This window comes from Pterocles gutturalis, unplaced genomic scaffold, assembly GCF_000699245.1.
Source record: "Pterocles gutturalis isolate BGI_N339 unplaced genomic scaffold, ASM69924v1 scaffold51071, whole genome shotgun sequence".
In the NCBI taxonomy this organism is placed as follows: domain Eukaryota; kingdom Metazoa; phylum Chordata; class Aves; order Pterocliformes; family Pteroclidae; genus Pterocles; species Pterocles gutturalis.
In genome coordinates, this window is record NW_010102586.1 from 8,847 (window position 1) to 30,634 (window position 21,788).

Genomic DNA, 21,788 nt, shown 5'->3' on the forward strand with positions numbered 1-21,788 from the left:
TAACTTGTTTGAATTAGAACAGTCAGTTCCTGAAAACATTTGTTTTCAGAGTGGAAGCATTGAGTTCAATTACTGGTTTGCTACCATGTGAAATTTTACTGTATTGCAAATATTTTTCCTTATAACTTGAAAAAAGTGGTGATAGTCATAGATTTTATGAATCCCAAGCTCACATATTTTCATTTACAGAAAGAAAGTCATGCAGAAGAAATCATTGCTCTCTGGTTTTGGAATATTTTAAATGTCCATCCCTAGACCCATTGTTGAATGCATTTTGCCATGAGATGTATAATTAAAATCTGAGTATGCTTTCATGTGCGTTCTCACAGATGGTATTTTTTGTTTGTTAAAGGAAACAGTTCAGGATGTTCTAAAATTAAAATATATACATGTCTAAACTATAATTGGAGAATGAGAAGTTATATGGAGGTTATATTGGATGTAAAACTGTTATTTAAAATATATATCTATACACAAAGTCCAGGCTCTCACTCTGGTATATGGCAGAGTGAGTAATATTCACTGATATCAGTAACAGTGCCTAAAGAAATTTCCATTTATGTATTTATACAAAATAATGTATTTTTGAAACAATAGCAGCATAAGGTATGTGTCGTAGATATCAAAATAAGTGATAAATAAGTGATAATGAAAGACCAAAATCTCTCAAAGTAACATGAATTTGTGTGATAAACTACCTGCATTTATATATATACTTGTTTTCCTAATCGTAAAACATAGTGTGCACTTTATGTATACATAGATATCTGTTTGTAAACTATCACTAGTGGAAGAAGCAATAAGTTCTACATTCCTTGGCTTTGGAATGTAAATACCCTTTCTTTGATGTTTTCCTTTTAATTTCCATTCTTTAAATAAATTCCTGGAGTTACAATTTAAAGATTTGTCATTAACTTACAATGCTTTTTATTAAAGGTTAAAATAATTGAGTATTATATTGAGTTACCATAATCATTACCTTCTAGCTTCTGTTTCTGATTTATCAAATATTTTTACATTCTTTGTCATTAAGTTCAGTACTCCATCATCCCAACAGCATCACGTAAATAATGCTGTAGAGAGTGATGCTAACTGCACACAGAGTGTCAAACCACACAGAGTCCATCTATAAAAGCAGTAAAAAATTTAGTCTATAATGTTCTTATTAGAATTCTCTGAACTGTAGTCATAATAGATGGGAAAACTGTGTAGAAATATGCTTTAAAAATTGGGTTTGGTTTAAATTGTTTTAAATTTCAGAATTCTCTTACCTAAGGGGAACTGTGATAAAGTTTGTTTGTGTGTGCGTGCGTTCACAGGCATTTTGTGAATCCTCATCTCACCTTGTGAAACAAAAATGTTCACAACTGGGCTAATCATCCTTTAGAGTCTATGTACCTGAAGAATTCCAGGACATAAATAATCTCTTCTTAATGTAAATGTCTAGCTTAAGTCTGATGAATCACGTTGTAGAGAAGTATAGGGTTTTTTCAGTTATTATGAAGGGCTTCTAGCTCCCCTGTACCTGACTAAAATGATGTCACTTGAAGTCAGTTGAGAGTAATCCAACCCATAGTGTCTAACTGTAATTTTTTTGCCTGTTGCATAATAAGAACTTCAAATATTTACAGGGGAAGTGGGGAAAGATTTTGTTAAGTTACTGATCAACATTTCTAAGTAATCACCTTACTTATTTTTTTATGGTAGTTGAGTGGTTTGGAATGGATTTTCCTTCAGCTGTCTAGAAACGTGCTTTTGAGCTGGAACCCAACACCCTCTCTTTCTGTCTCAAGTGAGAAATTTCTAAACATGAGGGCAAGAAGGACAGTGAGGGTGGTTTGCTATAATGCAAGAAGAAGCCTTACTTGAAATGTAGATAGCAGTACCAACCAAGTTATGACTATAATACTGCATTCTATTATTCTACTAAGAAAGAAAGGTGTGTATGAACAAGCACCATAGTAACTCATAACAGGCTTAAGAATGAAATCATTAGTTAATGTCATTCAAAAGATCTACTAAGGAACAATGCTGATTTATTTTGTGATGATTAAGAAGGTAAGTGATAAAGAAGAATTTATAAAAATACTCTGCAGAAATGGAAATCAGCAGATTGGCAGATGCAAGAGCATCTAGCTACCAGTCAAATAAAAATACCAGTCTACTTGCTGGCATCAGCTTGTACATACAGGATTGTAAATGCCTAGATTTTATTACCCTCTTTCTCTCTCCAGTATTTTAAGAAAACAAAGAACTTAAGCAGCATTCCCAGTAGACTAATCAAGTGGATTTATTTTCTTTTGTAGTAGTATTTTTATATATTGGTCTACCTGGTTTCTGCTTCAGGAATAACAGTCACAATTTAGGACAATGGAAGCAGTGTGAGGATGAGTGGTGGTGGGTGCTGCTGTTTCAAATTCTCCATCTCCCAAATAGCAACAACAACAAAAAAGAACAACAAAAAAAAAAAAAAAAAACGTAGAAAAGGTAGTGGAGAAGCCATTAGGCAGCTACATCCTTCCTAAGCATGTAGAAGAGATGGGAAGTATTGAGTATGAACGCATGAGACAAAATGTAGTTTCCATGTAAGAGGAGGGACTGCTGGAAGGGAGAGCTATGTTTATACACCAGTTTATTCCTTTTCAAGAAAAAAGTGAGCAACAGTCAGGCGTTCTTTAACAAACCTTTGCTGTTGCAAGACCATATTCAATTTTTTCTGATTTAGTAACTTTCCACATTCCCGCTGAGTAGCATGCTTGAGCACTGTCAGGAGATGGAATCTGTTAATGAAAGGAAAGGTTGTCTCTCTATGGCTGTGGGTTTCTATCTGCCACCAAATTTGTTTTATAAAGTATTTGTGCATCCTTTTATTTGATTGTTAGTCTATGTTTCTTCTGTGTCAAGGTTTGCTTGCCACTGGTGTTGGGGCCCCTTAATGGGCTAAAGGTATGTTTTAAAAAACAAAAACTAATTCACACTGGTCTTCACTTTCAGAAAGCAGGGATTTGAATGCACCATTGTTTAATCGTATCAGCTGTGGTAAAACAGTCTGGCAAATTCCCATGTCCTTATGCAATCTTTCTCTGAAAAGTAATTAAATGTAGTATTCTAGTATTCATTAAAAGTGTTCTTACCTTGCCTCATTTGACATACTGTATTTCTAAAACAGTGCTTTAATCATAAAATGACATTCTCCGTAAAAATCCATCCTGAACTGATCATTCCCTCATGACCTCTTGTATTTACATTTACTATAATTAATACTTCAGTCAGCTTATTTCTGAGTTCGTTATTATCCTTTCTGTCACAATCTCTGGTATTACGAGATCCTCACAGATATCTCTGTGTATTTTTGAGTTTTCTTTGTTAGTCTTCTCTTCCTAAACTTCCTAGGGCAGGCCTGAATAACAGCCCTTCAGAAATAATCTCTTCAAACCTCTAAATTATGTCGATTGCCATCTGCTGTAATGCACTTTTGGTCTCAGCTGTGTCCTTCCTTTACAGTAATACGATTAGTACAAGTGCATACAAGGTTCCAAATGTTGGTCTACCATGACCCCCACCAGGTGCCAGGAAAATGTTACACCGCCCATCCCAAGGCCTTTCTCAGGACTTCAGCATTGCTGCGTTTAAGCCACCATATCTTCTCTGCCTTGGCTCTTGATTCAGGTCCTTCATCAAAGGATTTTAAAGCACCTTGCTAGCCTTAATTTGTTGTGTTTCTGTGCTTACCTGTCATCACCTCTGTGAGATGACCACAGTATTTATTAACACAAATAGTCTTATCTGAAGTAATTTATTATAATTCTCTGTATTGTTTCTCAATGACAGGCTTTACAACAGTCGTAATAGAACTAGTCTAGAGTATATCATTGTAGCTCAGACTTGGGAAGCAGGAAAACAGAATTTACTTGTAGAAAACTTGCCTGCAATCCATGTGATTTATTTTGAAAACTGACAGTACTATAGCACTTACTTCAGCAAACTAGCCCAAGGCCTACCCTTGTTGTCTTTTTTAAGAATTCTGCTGTTTTTCTTTGTCCTTTTCCTTTCTTTTTAGTATCATACCATCCAGATTTCTTTTATTTATTTGTTATTGCTCTGCATAGCTGGATGTGGATGGGGTGGTTGCTTTAGGAAATATTTTTTGCCACCTAGTTGCTTCTTCAGCAAGCATGAAAACACCTATATTTATGCACTTATTCATTAAAGTGCATCCTGCATAAGCACTTTATTTCCTACTTCCAACAGTCAAGGGGCAGGATGCACAGGTGAGAGTTGCTTCAGAATAATTACAGGTTGTAAATATTTACATTTTCCTGGATTATACACAGATAATGGGATTTTCACTGAAGCTTTTTTCCCTTATTCTGACACTAGTTCCACTTCATTTTATTTCACTTAGGGGACATTTGCCCTGCCAGAGTATCAAATGATTTCATAATTTTAAAGTTTATTTGAGACAGCTACTAAAGATGGTGAAATGCCTAATTTTGTTGCATCACAAAAGATGCCATATCATAGGATCATAGAATCATAGAATGGCCTGGGTTGAAAGGGACCTTAACGATCATCCAGTTTCAACCCCCCTGCTGTGGGCAGGATTGCCAACCACTAGAGCAGGCTGCCCAGGGCCCCATCCAGCCTGGCCTTGAATGCCTCCAGGAATGGGGCATCCACAGCATATAGGAGCTTAGGATACTGGTTCTCCTATCAGTTATGAGATATTTTATTGATCCTGTCATTAAAATGCTAATCATTTTTCAGATGTTCTTGAAATGTTGAACCTTTGTGTATATGCTTCTTCTGACATATTCTTCTTTCTTCCATTTTATTCCAGTTTAGAACTGGAAATTTTACAGACTTCCTTAACATATTGTAGCTCTTGTACTCTTCCTTTGCCCAACTTTTATCTTGAGAAAAATGAAGAGCAGGGTTAAGCCCTATTCATGAAATTGCAGGGCAGAATAATGATCCAGGTACAGCTGCCAACCTAACACAGATTTTTAAAAAATGGGAGCATGTAATATAAAGTCTGGTTTTTGTCTGTGGAGATTTGATCTTCAGTGCTTATTTTTCCAGTACCTGAATCAAATTAATCAACAGATTAATTGTTTGCAATGGTTTTAGTTTGAACAGACTTGGGTTTTTGATGGGAGAAGAGTCTGCTTGGTTTTTTTTGTCTCACTCCTTTTCTAAGCATTCCTAGCAAGTTTTGGATTCATTGGTGCAGGACTGACAATCAGTGGAGCACGGTCTTGGAGTTAAGTTACTATTGGCATGCTGTGCACCTGGGACCAGAATGATCTTCTGGGCTGCTAGGTTTAGCGGTAAGAGTCTGTGTGCAGGAGGGATAGGGTAGATCTTTGTTTCAGCCGTTGCTTCTCTTTCTGTCTCCTTTCATTCTGCTTCAGCTCGGCTTGTTTTCATGACATGAAGGAGCAAAGGAACTTGATTTTTTAGGCAGTTGGGAACATACTCATCTAGTACATTGTTTTATTTGGATTAGATTCTCCAAGTCATTCATTTTCAGAGGATTGGCTGTTTGTAAGAAGTTGACGATTAAAACAGTCTGCCATTGTATTTCATTCTTGCAGATCTTTAGTTTTCATAATATTAAAAGGGATTACTTCATTAAATATAACTGTTGATATCATCATATCTGTAAAATGGACTGATGTATATTAAAGAACATTGTTCAGAATTTTAGTCGCAAAACAAAAATAACAAGACTTTAGAAGTATTCTTACTCTAGCAGCCCCCACAATTCACAGAGCGGTGGGAAAGCAGACAAGGGAGGTGCTGTCTTACCTGAAACTGTTTGTAAAAGACCAGTGACTGAGATTCTGTGAGCTATATTGTTTACTTTCGCTGTATGTCTTAATTTTCAGCTTTCCTGAAATGCAGTATTTCCAACAAGAGAATGTGAGGAAAATTCTTACAGATGTTCTGTTCTGCTACGCCAGAGAAAATGAGCAGTTGCTTTATAAACAGGTAATGCAAATACTGTACAGGTGGCGTTCATTGATGCAACATTTTCTATACGGTTTGACAATAATGTAGTTCTGTTGTACCCAAAGTTGTATCATAATGCTAAAGTAATCAAAGAGCTGCTTGTCAGAAAAAGAGCTCATTGAATAACATACGCTTTTTCCTCATAAGACAGGCCCTCAAATTGTTTTCTTTAAGGTTGCTCAGTTGTATAACTTCAAATTTCTTAGTAAACATCATATTTTTCTTCGGTGTTGGTAAGAAAGAAAAAAAAAAAGAACGAATAAGAAAAATTTTCTGTCCTTAGGTAAAGAAAGAAAGCTTGCGGCAGGATTAAAAATGGTACTGAATAAACAAAAAGCATAAATAGGGACTTCTGAAATGTAGGCAAAGTTGCTATTTTAAGTTTTATGTATTATCTTAAGTTCTTCCTCAAAGCACTAAAGCCGTGCTACGGCAGTGAACAAGATCCTTTATCTAACCCTGCAGCATACAAATACAAAGCAGCTGACAACTGCCTCTTGGCTGGAGGTTAAGGGTGCTACAAATACCACTTTTACAGTGTTACCAGGACAGCCTGCTCAAACCATTTTTGATAAAATGGTGAAGAAAGCCTTAAAGTTTCACTAACTATGCATCCATGTGGGATGCAGGCTAAATTAATTTAACATTTGTTCTGAAGGTTTTGAAGTGAGTATAAGCTTGATAGTAAATTAGTATAGCAAGACGAATATGCAGAGATATCGACATAAGTATGTTTGTGTTTGTTTCTTCGAGCTATTAACTGTAGGGCAAGTAGGGATTGACAAACTGAGGAATACCGTGTACGTGGACAAACTATAGATCAGCAAGCTTTAGGTAGAAAATTTTTCATGACAAAAATACAAAGGTTCAGTAAATGTGAAGATTTTTATAAGACACTATGTGCTTTCAGGCATGGTCTGTGACCACCCTGTCCTCAAGATAGGAAATCAGTGGTGTTTCATGAAAAAAATAACACATGAGTTGAAGGAATGGTTACTGCTGAAGAACTGTCTTACAGATTATACCAAAATCAAATATATAGTTATCAAACATAGGAAATCTCTGTCACCTGGTTATTTCTCATGTTTGACAGACTGAGCAAGAAATAGTCTTGCATGAGAACAAGAAAAAATGAGATTTGTGAGCTGTATTTTGAAGGGCACTGCTAGAGAAAACACTTTAGCAATATTGAGCCTCCCCTTTCTAGTCGATATAGGCCAGAGTACTGATGATGGGAAAATGGAAAAACACATTCCAGCTAATTTAGTCTATCATTTATTGAAAAAGAAGTATTATTTTAGTCTTTGATATGACTTAAAAGGACTTAATTACCCTCTGCTCATATTTAAAATCCTCTTGATTCCTTACCAAGAAATAATACCTATCTACATAAGGATGGAATATTTAGCCAGATCAAATTTTAAAAAAAAGAAAAGCCCTGAGTTTCATCACAAGCTGTTAAAGCTATTATTTTCTACTAGGTGACACCCCGTTTAACATAGACCATATTGTTAATAGTTATGGGATTTTATTGAATTAATGAGACTGTTATCATGTAGTAGAATGTCTTGCTGAGTTAATTGAATCTGCAGAGATTATATAAATGGTATTAATGAACTTTGACTGCCTGATGCCTCAGCTTTAATAAAGACTGCTTGGTGGGCTAAATGAACATAGGCAGATAAAAGAACAGGTTCAATTTTGTGAGCCTACAGGCTGTTGACTAAAGAAAACTTATTTACCTCTGTTTTCAACTGGTGTTGCATCAGTAGTGTAGTAACTCCAGGAAGGGGTTGCCACAGGACTAAGGGGAGAGGCAAAACGCAGAAAATGAAATGAATTTGGATTATGAAACAATGTTAATTTAATCTCTCTGAAGTGTGTTCAGTATTTCACCCAAGACTCTTGGTGGTGTGCCAAGTCCACAAAATAGCAAATGATTGTGGTTTTCCTCTCTTCTTGTGGACACGTGTCACTTCCATTAGGAGCTTTTCTTTTTTCTTGCCTCATTTTAGAAGGGTGGGTTGGTTTGTTTGTTTATTTTTAAATTAATGTTCCTGTAAGCTTATTAGTAACAATCCTACTTTTTTGTCCTCATGTTCCTCTCTTTTTAGATGACATTTCCTTGTACCCTTCTCTGAATTAGCTAATAGGAAATAGAGTTCGTGGTGGTGACAGGATATATTTTTTCTCTTTTAGCAAATACCTGTGTTGCAGTCAATCTTCCTGTCCTCCTATTTTTATTGGTTTATTTTCTTGAAAATAATGAACGTTACCATTAATTCATCAATAACAGATCACCTCCAAGCTGCTCTCTCCACAGTGACCTGAATAGAAAGCCCAAATTAAGAAGTTTATCTTCATATTCAGTGTCCGTCATGGGACTGGTCCTGTTGCTCTCTTTAAGAATTACTGTCTCATTTGTATGACCACATACAAGAGCTGTATTTCCTATAACAACTATAACAGTTAGCCAGTAAATGGAAACTTATACTTCTGTCTGTCAACATTTGTACAGGACCTGATGTTTCTCTTTCAAAATATTTGGAAAAATTTCTAATTCTGTGACAATTTACTTCCTTATAAATATAAATAAAGTGTGTCTGAAGTTTACAACATTTTATTTAAACTATTACATAGCATCAGCATATAGTCTTACCAGAAGCAATCAATAATGATTGTTTAATATGCATATATGCATGAAAGTTGTCTTTGTAGTAGGGTTTGTGTTTTTTTTGACCAGCATGAAGTAACATTTTATTTGATGAGCAAAAAGATATTTCTGTCCCTAGTCAAATGGAGTAGAATGTTGTAAAGCTGCATGACAGATTTTAAAGACAGAATCCTCAATGGGGTTGTTGAATTTTTAAATAGCAGCTGTAAATATAAAATCTAAAGAGAATGGTATATGGTACTTAAGAACATGTAAAAATTACTTTTAGCATTCTTCTGGAAGACTAGTGCCAAAATTCTGGTCCTTGTTACACTGTGACAATTAAGCTAAATCACTAGGCTAACTATTGTTTGCTCATGATTTGATTGCCCTTAGAGAAGTCAATACAATTTTGAAATGCATCGATTCACTTTTCATTGTAGAAATGCTGTTTCTGGTTTTCTTTCTCAACCATAGACTGTATTATGAAATCAATATTTTGTTGTAGCTGGGAAGTGTCATAAAATTATCTGAGCTCTGTCAACTTATTTATTAACACTAAAGAGTTTCAGTAAACTGCAGCATTGAAAAAATATGTGTATGTATATTACACTGGTGGCTTTTCTTGCCAAGCTAAAAATCTCTAAACATTTGAAGTACTCTTGTAACTGAAAGATCAGAGGTATCTTTTTGAAATCCTGATACTTCATCATCTGTTTTGTTTTTGTTGTATGTGGGCAACCACATTTTGATTCTACCTTTTTATGAATTTGATATATTATTATGTTGGAAGAATGCATGATGTGCTTTTATCTTTTATAACTAATTCTTATTTTATGTCCTCTTTCTTTTTCTTCAGCTTATATGTTTACAGCTTAGGTCGTAGTTTTATTAGATAGTCGAGTTTTTTGGCATTTCCATTTCTCTTATTTCATGTTAGTATATCAGGGCGAATAAAAGATTAGACATGGAGCTGTTAATTAACTGAAGGCTGTGAGTATGCATGAAAGTACAACCCAGCTTATCTACAGTTTATTTGAATATTTTTGCCACTTATTTTATTGTCTCATCCTGGACCTATCTCCCTCTCTTTCCTATTCCTTTCCCTCTTGGTATGACCATAAGACTTTTTGAAATTTAAATTTGTAATCTAACACATACTGTTCTGTTTGGGAATTTTACATCAGCTCCTGAAATCAAGTGGCTACATTGGGTTTAATGCTTTTTTCCTAATTGAGTTTCTATTTAGCCCTCATCTTTCAAAGTAGTCCCTAAAGGTTCAGAAATAGGAAGCGAAAGAAAAAAATTCAGTAGTTTTGCTGTCTTTAGCTTTGCCCAGTCAACTGACTGCTATTGCTGCAACCCTACAATTGAGGCTATAACAGTCATCTCAGTCCTGAAGAAATTAGCATTAAATTTCCTAGTATTTTGGTTGATAGGACATAGAGAAATTTCCAAACCTCTTTTTTTCCTTCAACACTGCTAGGTATTGGGATTTTCTCTTACAAGTAGATGAGATTCACTAACATGCATCCAGGCACACTCAAGGTAGATAATGATCTAAAGAGGGCTTCCACATTTACCTCTCTGCTCAGTTTGGACCATGTGAGGAAAATACCCATTATTTCCAATAAAAGTTATAGTAGTTAATGGAGCTGTTTGATATGTGTGAAGCTGATAAGCTAACTCACTGATACTGAATACTCCTCAAATGGTATGTGGAATATGAAGTGATACACCAGAAAAGCAGCAGGGTAGCTGCACAAGCATGTAAGTCTTTCATGGCTCACATCTGTCCATCACTGAAAGGGCTGGAAAAGCAAGTGGAGAGGCTTCCTAGCTTGGAATTGCAAGCATATAAGTAGAACAGCTCCTGTCTGGCAACCCATCATCTGACTCCAAGCAGCAGCCTGAAATGCCTGTGAGCTTGATGGGCCAGCCCCAACATTCTTTCTGCCAACAGGATAGACAAAACGGTCTTCCTGGCACCCCTGTCTGCCCAGAGCAGGCACCTGGAGTTGGCACTGAGACTCCACTTGGTGAAGCAGTTGCACCTTTGAACTGGAGCACTGCTGGCAGCACACTCTTCCTCCTACAGCCAAACAAGAACTCCACCCAGAGTGAGACCCTGTTACCAGCCTTCTCCTCAGCACAAATCCAAAACATAGCCTCTTACTAGCTACTGTGAAGAAAGTTAACTCTGCCTCAGCTGAAACCAGGACAGTGAGACCCAGCAGGACTAGCCTGGGCACCTGGCACCTAGCCCTGGCTGTAGTTGGTGTTCTCAGGATGAAGTCAGGAGTTGCCTGCCCTTGGAGTGATCCCCATGTCCAGAGGCAGCCAGGCAGATCTAACCCTTCGTCCGACATCCCTTCCATCACCGAAGGGCTCCCCTTACTGCTTTTGAATGGCTGACTCCCACCACAACCTGTAGCTTGCACAGTTCCAACACTGGGAGCCCAAGTCCCTGGCATAACCGAATTCCTCAGTTACGGTGCCCTAAATCCTCCTTTTCCTTGATCTAATCTGAGGGAAGGGGCTGAATATCTGCTGAAGATGAGGTTTCATTCTGCAGGCTGTAGTTTTACGTGCCAGTGCATTGCTGCTTGCCAACTGGATTGTTTGTTTCCTGAAGCAATTGCTTCTGCTCCTGATAACAATTTGACAAGCCCCAGGTGAATCAAGGCAAACCAAGACTCCTTTTTAGTTCCTGGTGAGCTCTAGGAAAAAGCACTGATAGCTGGCCTGGGTGCCTAACCATGCTTCTGATGCTTGTCCAAGTCATTGTCTGTCCACCAATTTTTTCTGTTCTCCTTTCTGTATGTTTCTGTATTTTTTCTCAGTCTTAATATAGATTGCATATGTAAGTAATTGCAATAGAACACTACCTGGTCTCCTATGCACTGTGTTGTAATGAGTTTATTTTTAATAATAACATAACAACTTTAAAAAAAAAAAGAAAAAAACTCATTTTACTTTTCATGTCCATAGGAATAGAAGTTTCATTTTCTTATTTCAGAAATAGCTGCCCTTTTCTCCTCTGAAGGCTACTGTTATGCTTTTATCTATGGTTTTGGGACATTATCAAAGAAAAAATAATTTTAAATTTTGTAATTTTTCCCTATTGCAGATCTTTGTGTTGTGGATCATGAATGTAATTATCATTAATAAAATTCATATTTGTGAACATAGATCTTGGACTAAACTGCCAGGTACAGAGTGCCTGCCATTGCAAATTTGTTGTCTGTTGTATTAGAAAAAGGGAGAATTACTTGCTTCTGTATATTGTAGAAGAATAAACATATGGATTTAATCAGATTTTAAGATAAAAGCCATTGATTATGAAACCATTATGTTAAGAATGTAAATGTTCATGCTTTTAGCTAGACTGTACCTAATATTGCTGGTTGCTATGCATTAGGAGCTATTATATGACTGGAAAATCTTACTGTATTTTTGCTTCTTTTTATGTTTAGGGTATGCATGAACTTTTAGCTCCCATTGTCTTTATCCTGCATTGTGACCACCAAGCTTTTTCACATGCAAGTGAAGCTGCACAACCAAGGCAAGCACTGTGTTTTATTTATATAGTATTAAAAAAACCTGCTTTCTTAAAAAATAAATAAATCATCTACACTAGAACTTGTAAATATGTGTTCCCTAATTCTTTGTTTATAATTGATAAATTGATATCAGAAATTGTTGCATTTTTGTGTTTTGGTGGGAATGTCCTTATTTCATCTTCCCTACTGCAGCTTCTGAAAGAGGGATTAAAAGTGTAGACGCTGGCCCCTTCACAGATATTAGCTGGCAAAAAAAGAAAAAAACACCTCAATCAAAAAGCTTGCATACCTGCCTACCATTTCGCCTCATTCTTATTGCCAGAAGTGGTTTTGGGGCTAACCCACTACGTTTTGTCATTGCAGAGAGGAGGCAGTTTAGAGAACCGCAGTCACTGAATGAACGTATTGCCAACTCTATTTCCTCATATCTTAAAAGAGAAAAAAATCAGTGTAGACATATTGTTGTGACTGATATTTCTTTCATCACCTGCAGTGTTATCTGACTATCCTTTGACTTGGTTGTAACATTAAGTTTAGCTATTGATTCTCCATTTGTGTGTGCATGTAATCATACACGTGTATATAAAATATTACATCACACATCACTGGCTGTCAACCAAATTCAGATGCTTTTTTTCTCGCCCTAGAAGCTTTTAAAAACAAACAAACAAAAAAACCTAGTTGACTTCTTGTATCACTTGTGATAGTTTGGTCATTTATTTTCATTTGTCTTTTTGCACTCTCTTTTGGAGCCCAGCAGTGAATAAAAGCCAATTTAATAGTGTGTGCTATATAACATAACCTCTGTTAGCACCCCCCAACGTGATTGTGCAAAGCCAGTTAAGCATAAAGACGGAGATTATTTACAAGTGTGTGTTTTTATGCAATATCTGTCCTTCTTAGATATCCTGAAATTACCTAGAAGATGCTCTTCAGTGCTAAGTAACTTAAAATAACCATGTGTTATGCACAGCATTCTGTTCCATCCCCACTGAAAAAGTAGAGCTAAGCAGCAAAGTAGATGGAAAAGAGGTGCTGTCACTGATTAATTGCTGTTAAAGTACAATAAAAATACAGGCTATTAAAACAAAATAAATTAATGTTTTGATACTGCATATTTGACCAGTAACCATACTTTTTTTTGTTTGGGACAAACAGTGATAGATTGTGCAGCAATCAATTATTCTAGATCAAGCATATTCAAATAATACATTGTGACATTCAGTAATTTGTTATTTGGAATAATTAGATGGTTACTTCATTGTAGTGCAGACAAGGCAGCTAATTTGGTTTTGATCTTTATAAAAAGGAAAGACTTCATTTGTTCAATGGAGTTGCTCTTTTTAATTAAAAAGGATAGTTTTCTCATTTGCACTTTATATGAAAGTTGGCTTATAAATACATAATAGTACATGCAGAACGCTGACCAAAAATAAACATTCACATTTGGATTGTTCACTGTTGCCTTTTTCAGTGAGGAAATGAAAGTTCTTTTGAATCCTGAATATCTGGAACATGATGCCTAGTAAGTTTTAACAACTTCCTTTACATTTAATTTGCTCTTATTTGTAATACATTATTTAACTCCAAGTTTCTGGATTTTTCTCCTTCAGTGCAATGTTCACATGTCTTATGAAAACTGCAGAACATTGGTTTTCAACTTTTGAACATGACAGTCAGAAGGTAAATATTGCTCTAAAATGTATTTATTGTATATTTAAGCAAATGCATTTTTAATATGATTGAAGTAATTTGAAGCTAATAAGGCATTTTCTCTTGAACAACTTGGTTAAAGCAGGCTCAACTGAGTTTACATTTTTTAGAGGTTCTTCAGAATTTGTTCATAAGCATGTGTGGAAAGTCTTTGAGGTGAGAGTTCCTATCTGTTGAAAGTTCACTTTCACAGCCAAATGTGCAAACACAGATTCTCCTGTGTATGAGTGTTGTTCTTGTGTAGCATTCGAAAGAATGGCTGTCATATGCACATCTATGTGCTGAAAACCTGTGCAAATGTTATGTTAAATAAATGCATATAGGCAGTGTTTGACCTATTGAGGCTTGAATTGTTTTTAACAGTTTCCAATATAAACAATTTACCATGAAACCAAAACTTTACTCGTAGACTGTCCATCAAAGGTCAGGGTCCATCTTTCCTTGACTTAATCACTCCATTTCCTTGCTTTTTTTTTTCATTCTTGACCTCAGGGTATTCAAACACAGGGAATTTCTATGCCCTCAGCTCTCCTGTGCAGCCATGCAGACAGCGCTGTATTTAGTATGTTGCTTCTTTTCATAGAAAAGCTTTTCCTGTGTCCTGAGTTTAGTTATAGAGAACTCTTCTTTGCAGGGACCTTCTAGGGACCATCTAGTCCTTGCCTGTAACCATTTTTCATGCATGGCATGGGGACAGTGCCCTCAGTCAATTGCTCAAGATATTCTTTGATTACTTTTTGCCTGTCTCTTTAAAAAACATTCTCTCTTTTTTAAAATTCTGAAAAATTATTTGATGGAGTGTCTGTAGAAGGCTCTAGCAAAACATAGCCATATTACAGATATTGCCAAAACTTTCAGTGTATTATATCCTAAAAGAATTGCCCTTCAAACTCAGTTCCAACTTGGTTCACTTCAGCATTTTTCACCTAGACCATGGGGTGAGCTTCTAGAATTAAAAAAAAATAGGAATTTGGTTAATTTGATTGGTTTTGGATGCCCATATGTGTGCACCAAAACCTGTATTTGCAAGCTGTAATTAGGAGGTACTAGTCTGAGAGATGGTTTGGCTTGCCTGTTGAAGAAAAAGATGTTCACCCAAGACTCCCATAAAAGCTTCTATTCTCTTTAAATATTTGAGTGTATCTTTGTATATATTTTATTAGACATGGAGCACTGGCATCTTGGCCTAAGCTATCAACAGTAATAAATTACTATTTGGCTTTGGGTTTTTACATAGTTCTCAGTATAAGAATAAAGCATGAGATACAAATTTAATTAACTTATTACATAGTCACTTTTATTCCAGCAACAAAGCTGTGAGATATGTTTCTCTGAGTGTAGCTTTTCAGAATTCAGTGTATTCAAACGTATTTGTTCTAATTTCTGTGACAGAGGTGGTAAAGTCTGAGGTTGAATTTCTGTTCTGAGAAATAACTAGGTCTGCTTACAGATTGCAGTGCTCGGGTAGAAGGTGAAAGTTTACACTGCCCTTTCCAGCCCTTTCGTGGCATAAAAAATTAACAATGCAAAGCGCATGGATTAATATCTAGTTGTTTGTTCTTGTTCTTTGCAAACATGTATAATCTTTAATAATCCTTTCTTGTACATATGCCTTTTACAATCATGACTTTGAGGGTTAGCTACATAATAAAGTCTGAATCTTCACAAAGGAAGCAATGAAAGCATGTGCTCTGAGAGACATGTTACATTTTATAGCCTCTAACAGTTGGTTCCATTACTCCCAATTGCCATTAGAGGAGCTTCACCAGCTACTCCATTCCATAGTGGTTAATGAGAGAAATCTGTCCACGGTTTATACTTGTACTATGTCCTGGCCTTTCTTTACTGCTGCAGCATTTGTTTGCTAAATGCATGAATATATAAATTGTGTTAGTATTGACTGCCAGCCATTCCAGTTTGTCTTGTGGTACGTAATGTTTCGTGGCAGGTTTTGGTGACTCTGTTCCTAATACTTCATCTGAATTTTTCAGGTGCATTTCACTGATATTGATATTTAAACTGTTCTGAGAGATGAACCTGGTGCTCTCCTGTAAACCATATAGCAAATCTAAGAGCTGTCCCTCTTTTTGTCTTTTAATTGGGAACCGCATCCCTTTGGGATTGATCATTTACATTTCGTGTTAGCAATAGATTACTAAACCTATGCACTCAAATCTTTTCCAAGACTTTGAAGCTCACAAAAAGAAAACAGATGTTTTGTCTCATGAGGTAACAATATATAGTGAGTATGGGCCAGGGCACTGTATCCTGTTGTCCACTTGCCTTCTGTGCTTTAGGCACAGGTGCTGCGAGTGATTCTTGTTAAACATTTTGGCGGTTTGGTTGTATTAGTTTATTTGAGCATCTTTCTGTTTGGGCTGTTTCTTTCATGCCAGCTGATGCGATTTTTTGGAGCCATTTCAACTGACTAAATGTATTGTCCTTTTCTCAATGAAGTTGCATGAGAGGAGACGTCATATGTGCTCTAGTCATCCAGTGAGCTTGGTGGAGTGCACCAAATCAGGAGGCATGAACAGTCAAGGCATTGATTATTGATTGCAACTGCTGTCCCCACAGATTCTGTCGTGCTTTGAAGATTTCTGTTCTTGGGGTTAATTTCTGGGATCCTGGTGAACTGCATTTTGATGGATACAATTTACTTACCTCATGCTTTTAAAAACGGCAAGCCAGCATGTATTATTTGATGCACTTAGCCATGCTGATAGTCAGTCAGTCTGTCAGTCAGCAATGTGTCAGTGCTGCATTATGCCAAGGTGCACAAATGCTGCAACTGACAAATAACTCAGTTTTTGTCATTCCTCTGTAAGAGCAAGCATGCGTTAGTTTTGATATTCAGAATCTTTTGACACTCAAGCCAGTGTTTAAGAGTCTGTCTTCTAATTTTGTAACAGACAACTAATGACATAAAGGCTAATCTGGGTAACTAGCTGGTCTTCTCATATTGCAAGTACAACTAAGTAGAAAGATTCTAATGTTGAAATTTCTGTACAAGAATCTATGTACAGGAATCAAGAAAAGCTTAAAAATGCAGATCTTTTGAGTCATCAGAGTTATGAGTATATGCAGCGGTCAAGCTGAAGTTAAACTCAACTTGAATAAACCAGAATAAAGTTCATAGCCCAAAAATGTGCCAACTCCTGGAACGTGCACAGTGTATGAATACATACAGTTACAGACTTTTATGATTAGTTTCAAAGATAAACTGGTATGTTTATGCAAAAAATTACTATAGACTGGCATTTAACATTAAGGCAATGTTATCATATTATACTTTATTATTCTGTATAGATTGGAAGATTAGTGGAGACCCTTTTTCAGTATTTTGCATTCTAGCATGTGACCAAGAAAATAATTAAATGGGTCTGAAACAGCAATAGGAAATAGCCATACAATGAAGAAAGAAAAATTAGGGTAAAAAGAAGGCTGCCCAATTTGATAATAGAGAAGTTAATAGAATTACTTAAAAAGAAGGTAGGAGAAACATCCTTTCTCAATGTACCTGCAGCTGTGAAGAACTGCAGTATTTAAGTAAGTAGCAACAATTTTTGTTAGCTCCTATCAGATGCTAAGATGTTTGGTAAAGTTTTGAGTAAAAGGATGCCATTTCAGTGAGCTTTATTTGACCAACTGAGGGAGCTTTTATCAAGGGATTTGCTAGAGCATCTTAAATGAATATGTCTTGGTATTACAACAGCATGGCAAAACCACTGCACTGTAATAGACAGATCAGTGCCTTTGCTATAATTGCCATATCCAAGCAACAGTTAAGCAGATTTTAAGATACAATTTATAATCAATCAGATCTTTAAATATAAGCATTTTACCTGAAATCACTGCTAGGCATCATACCTTATTTTTTGCAGTATGAAAATAGGGTAAAATGGGAAAAAATATCTCAAGCAAAGGAAATCAACATGAAAAACAGGTTTTTTGGGAGAAATTATTAAATGTTCACTGCCCACTTGCATGTTAAACCATGTTGTAAAGGATTGTGAAATATGGGTACTTCTGTTTCTTCCTCTTAAAATGCTGATACAGAGAGAATGGGGTGGAAGAAGGACTATAACCATAGGAAACAACCTTGGGGATAGTTCATACAACAAAAAAAGCCTTTCTTCATTGTTGAATGTTAATAATAATGTGATTTTCACTGTATTAAACCAAGTGAATTAGTCTTTCAACAGTTCAAGCTGTAATGACGTCTTCTGAAATTATCAACCCTTTGACCTTGATAATGCTTCTCTGTCAATATACCAAGCAAAAGGGTAGAAAAACAATAACTATTTTTTAAAGTGAAGCTTTCAGGTCAAAGAGCCATGATGACAGATTCCAACAAAGTCATTGCAAAATCTTTTCTTCTTACTGTTTCAGTTTTCCCTCTTTTATAACTTTAACATTGTTCCTGACAGCTTAATTCTCCATTTCTCTTTCCCCAATCTTTCATTTTATAGATTTTACTTTTTTATTTCTCATCCTCCTTTTTACGTTTCCTATTCAGTGGGGTTCATCATTCATCACTTGCTGCATTTCTTTCTAGCATTCTGTCTCTGTCAATAATACTTCACTCTTTTGCAAGAAGAGCAAATTTAAAGGTGTGTCAGGTTTAAGGATGCTAATACTCCAGTAGTTTTCTTCCTCTTTTTTTTCACTTGATGTGAGTCATGTTCTAGATCATTACATAGTTTGAACAACCTTTAGGTCCACCTCCTAACCTCCAGGTTCATCTCACTGCTCTATTTCTTTTAAAATAAAAAGAAGTTTTCTGATGCTTCATCAAAGTTGTATAGATTTTGAGGTACAGCCACCAGATTTTCTGAGCGACAGAAGCCTGTTTAGAAAGGGTTATTAAAAAATAAGTTATTTCCTGTTTGGTATACAATTTATTGTCCTCTGTGGGCATATATTCTCAGCTGGGTTACCATTCATCTGCTTTGCTCTGGACTGACTCGGACTGCTGATATTGAAGGTAAAATAAAGCTGTCAACACTTTGACAGAGCATGAAAAGTAAAGCACGCACATAAAAATTGACATGAAGAATGAGGAGATGAACCTTGTCACTCCTGGGAAGGGGAATCCCACAATACCTTCCACAGAAGTGGATATTTGAGATTCCTCTTTTGCTGGAAAAGAAACAAGTTATTAATATTTTTGTGTTTATTTGGAAGCCTATGATCACAACAAATCTCTTGTAGACAATCCCTTTACACAGTAAGGCTTCGTGGGTTGATTTGGTTTTTTTTTTTTCCCCCTCTGTTTTCTGTGCCTGCAGGAGAAGGATGTGATGATTACACCTATGCCATTTGCAAGGCCACAGGACTTAGGCCCATCTATTGCTATTGTAGCGAAGGTAAACCAAATTCAGGATCATCTGCTGAAGAAACATGATATTGAGCTGTACATGCATCTGAACCGACTGGAAATTGCTCCACAGATTTATGGACTGTAAGTGTTCGCAAAACATTTTTTGATTTAATTCCATCTACTCTTATTTCATTATATTAGGACATTTTTTTTCCTTAGATTTAGGATCAGAGGAATGGGGCTGGAAAGAAGTACTTCTTATCTCTTAGAACTTGTTCAGTTGTCAGCATTACAGTAAATGACACCCCACTGTTCTGTTTCTGACAGTGGCAGTCCCAGTGCAGATAAAGTCCATTCAACTGCACATCAGAGAACTTGACGTAAGACTCCCAGTGCAGTGATGAAGTACGTACTGAATCAAGTACATATTCTTCCTGTGGTTTTCCTATAAGAAGAAATGGGATAATAAGACACAAAGAATGGGGGAAGGAGAGAATTATTAGCATTGCATGGTTTATTTACTTAATTTTATCACCAGTTCAGTATCAATGAACTTTCTCCTGTTGCAATAATGGGGGTTTGGATACTGGTAATACAGGTGTGGTGAGGCCTGTTAAAAGTGAAGGCATGGAGATAAAAAAGCGCCACTCTGTGGAGTCAGCCCAGGTAGTCTTTTTCCCATTAAACTGGCTCATATCCATTCAGCTGGTTTTATATTGTGTGCCTCCATTCCAGGGGGGCTCGTTGGGCGAGGTGCAACTTTGAATGTAGCCTTGTCCGCGTGTTTGCAGAGCATTGCGTCCAAACCAGTTCTGGCCGTCAGAGTCAGTCTGGGTCAGTATAGAGTGTGCAACTTGGATGAACCATGAGTAACTATGAATTACTGTGGTTTCAAGGAAGAATTGTGCCTTAAACATATCGAATTTTAGACATTTGATTCATTTTGATCATTCCTTCTAGAGCTGGCAAGCTCTATGTGCAGTTGCAGTGACAGAAAAATAGCACTTTTATTTTTATTTTTTTTTTCAGTGATAAGGCTTTGCCTTAAATAAAAAGAAAAGTTTAATTTGTAGGTGTGAATTTTCAAATGCTGTTGTCAATTACATTTAACAACTCAACAGAAAATGTGGAAAGTGAGGGAAAAGGTGACTGTGTAAATGTCATGCCATAACTGCAATACTTAACATTGAAGTCTAATTTGATGTTATAGTAAAATGGAAAAATGCTGCGACATAGTATAACCTCAAGAGAAGTGTTGAACTAAGACTAAGTAGTAGTCCCAGACTTACAACTAGCATATATTAGGAAGATAAATATAATTCTACAAGAATTATTTAAATAATAGTTTTTAAATAGTTTTGATAGAAATGGCTTACAGGGAGAGGAGGAATTAGCCAAGTAAACTCAAGGTAGTAAAGAGTAGTGAAGAGGACAGGTTGTCCTATTCCAGTATTTTTTCTATAGTGTAGAGTTCTGTATTTTCTTAATATCTTCACTAGTCTGGAAGAGAAAGTATCCTTAATAATCTTCAGGGATAGTAGTGAATAAGTAGACAGTATAAATATCAAGGAAAACAAAAAGACTTGTTTCTTTTTTATGAAGGCTTATGAAAACACACAGAAAATAAGATAAGCTTCAGAAATTTGCGAAAAGGTATTTTGGGGCAAAAATAAGTTGCACTGCAGGTATTCACTTCAGTATAAGATTTTGCCTTTCAGTAAGAGAAATAGTTGAAAGAAAAAAATTAGACTTTAGCTCAAAACATAACCTTATAATAACAGAATAACAGTGCAGTCTGATGTGGCATAAATAGAACTGCATCTGAATAAAGAAATTTACAGTTAAGGGAATGAATTATGAGAGAGAGCGTCAGGCTGACTATCAGGAAAACCTTACTAACAGGGAGCTGTTAGGCTGTAAAATAATATATCAAAATTAACAAAGGGAAAACCATCTGAATATTTTAATGACAGGCTTTGAAAAGCTCTCAGAAATGGGTACTATCATAAAGAATGAGTCTGAATTGGCAGAAGAGGAAAGTAGGTTGCCTGTGAGGTCATATCCTTCTCTGATTTTTTATTTAATATAGAGGACAGGAGAAAAAGAAAGGGAAAGAACATGACTGTGCTGTATTATTCTCCCCTTTAATGATGTCTGAACTCTTCAGAATAGTAATTTCCAGTAGTGAGCCAGCTGACAGTCTCAGATGCTGGATCATTTCCTGTATTTAACATTTCTTGAGCTAGAAACAGCATTTCTTAAACATAATACGTTATTAATAATTGCTAAACCTAACCCAAGTGCAGAATTCATGCGAGCTTTTTGTTGAAGTTTATTGTTTTGCTGAAGTTTGTTGGATTTGCCAACAATAAATATTCATCTGTCAGCCTTGATATCACTCAAAAAATATACAAAAGGCAGAAGGAAGAGTGAGAGCATCTCCCTTATGAGGAAAGGCTGAGGGAGCTGGGTCTCTCTGGCTTGGAAAAGAGGAGACTGAGGGGTGACCTAATCAATGTTT

The 21,788-nt window shown here is 36.1% G+C and overlaps 1 protein-coding gene across 1 annotated transcript in view; it reads left to right on the plus strand.

Moving 5' to 3' along the window:
• The window catches only part of TBC1D5 (TBC1 domain family, member 5), a gene marked incomplete at its 5' end in the record, with an annotated part of 24,775 nt that extends 5,363 nt beyond the window's left edge, over positions 1-19,412 (plus strand). The window contains 5 exons of the mRNA XM_010086323.1: positions 5,892-5,994; positions 12,145-12,233; positions 13,706-13,756; positions 13,845-13,914; positions 19,236-19,412. Coding sequence (XP_010084625.1) covers positions 5,892-5,994; positions 12,145-12,233; positions 13,706-13,756; positions 13,845-13,914; positions 19,236-19,412 — 490 coding nt within the window. The remainder of the gene's footprint in view (positions 1-5,891; positions 5,995-12,144; positions 12,234-13,705; positions 13,757-13,844; positions 13,915-19,235) is intronic.
• Between the last annotated feature and the right edge of the window lie 2,376 nt (positions 19,413-21,788).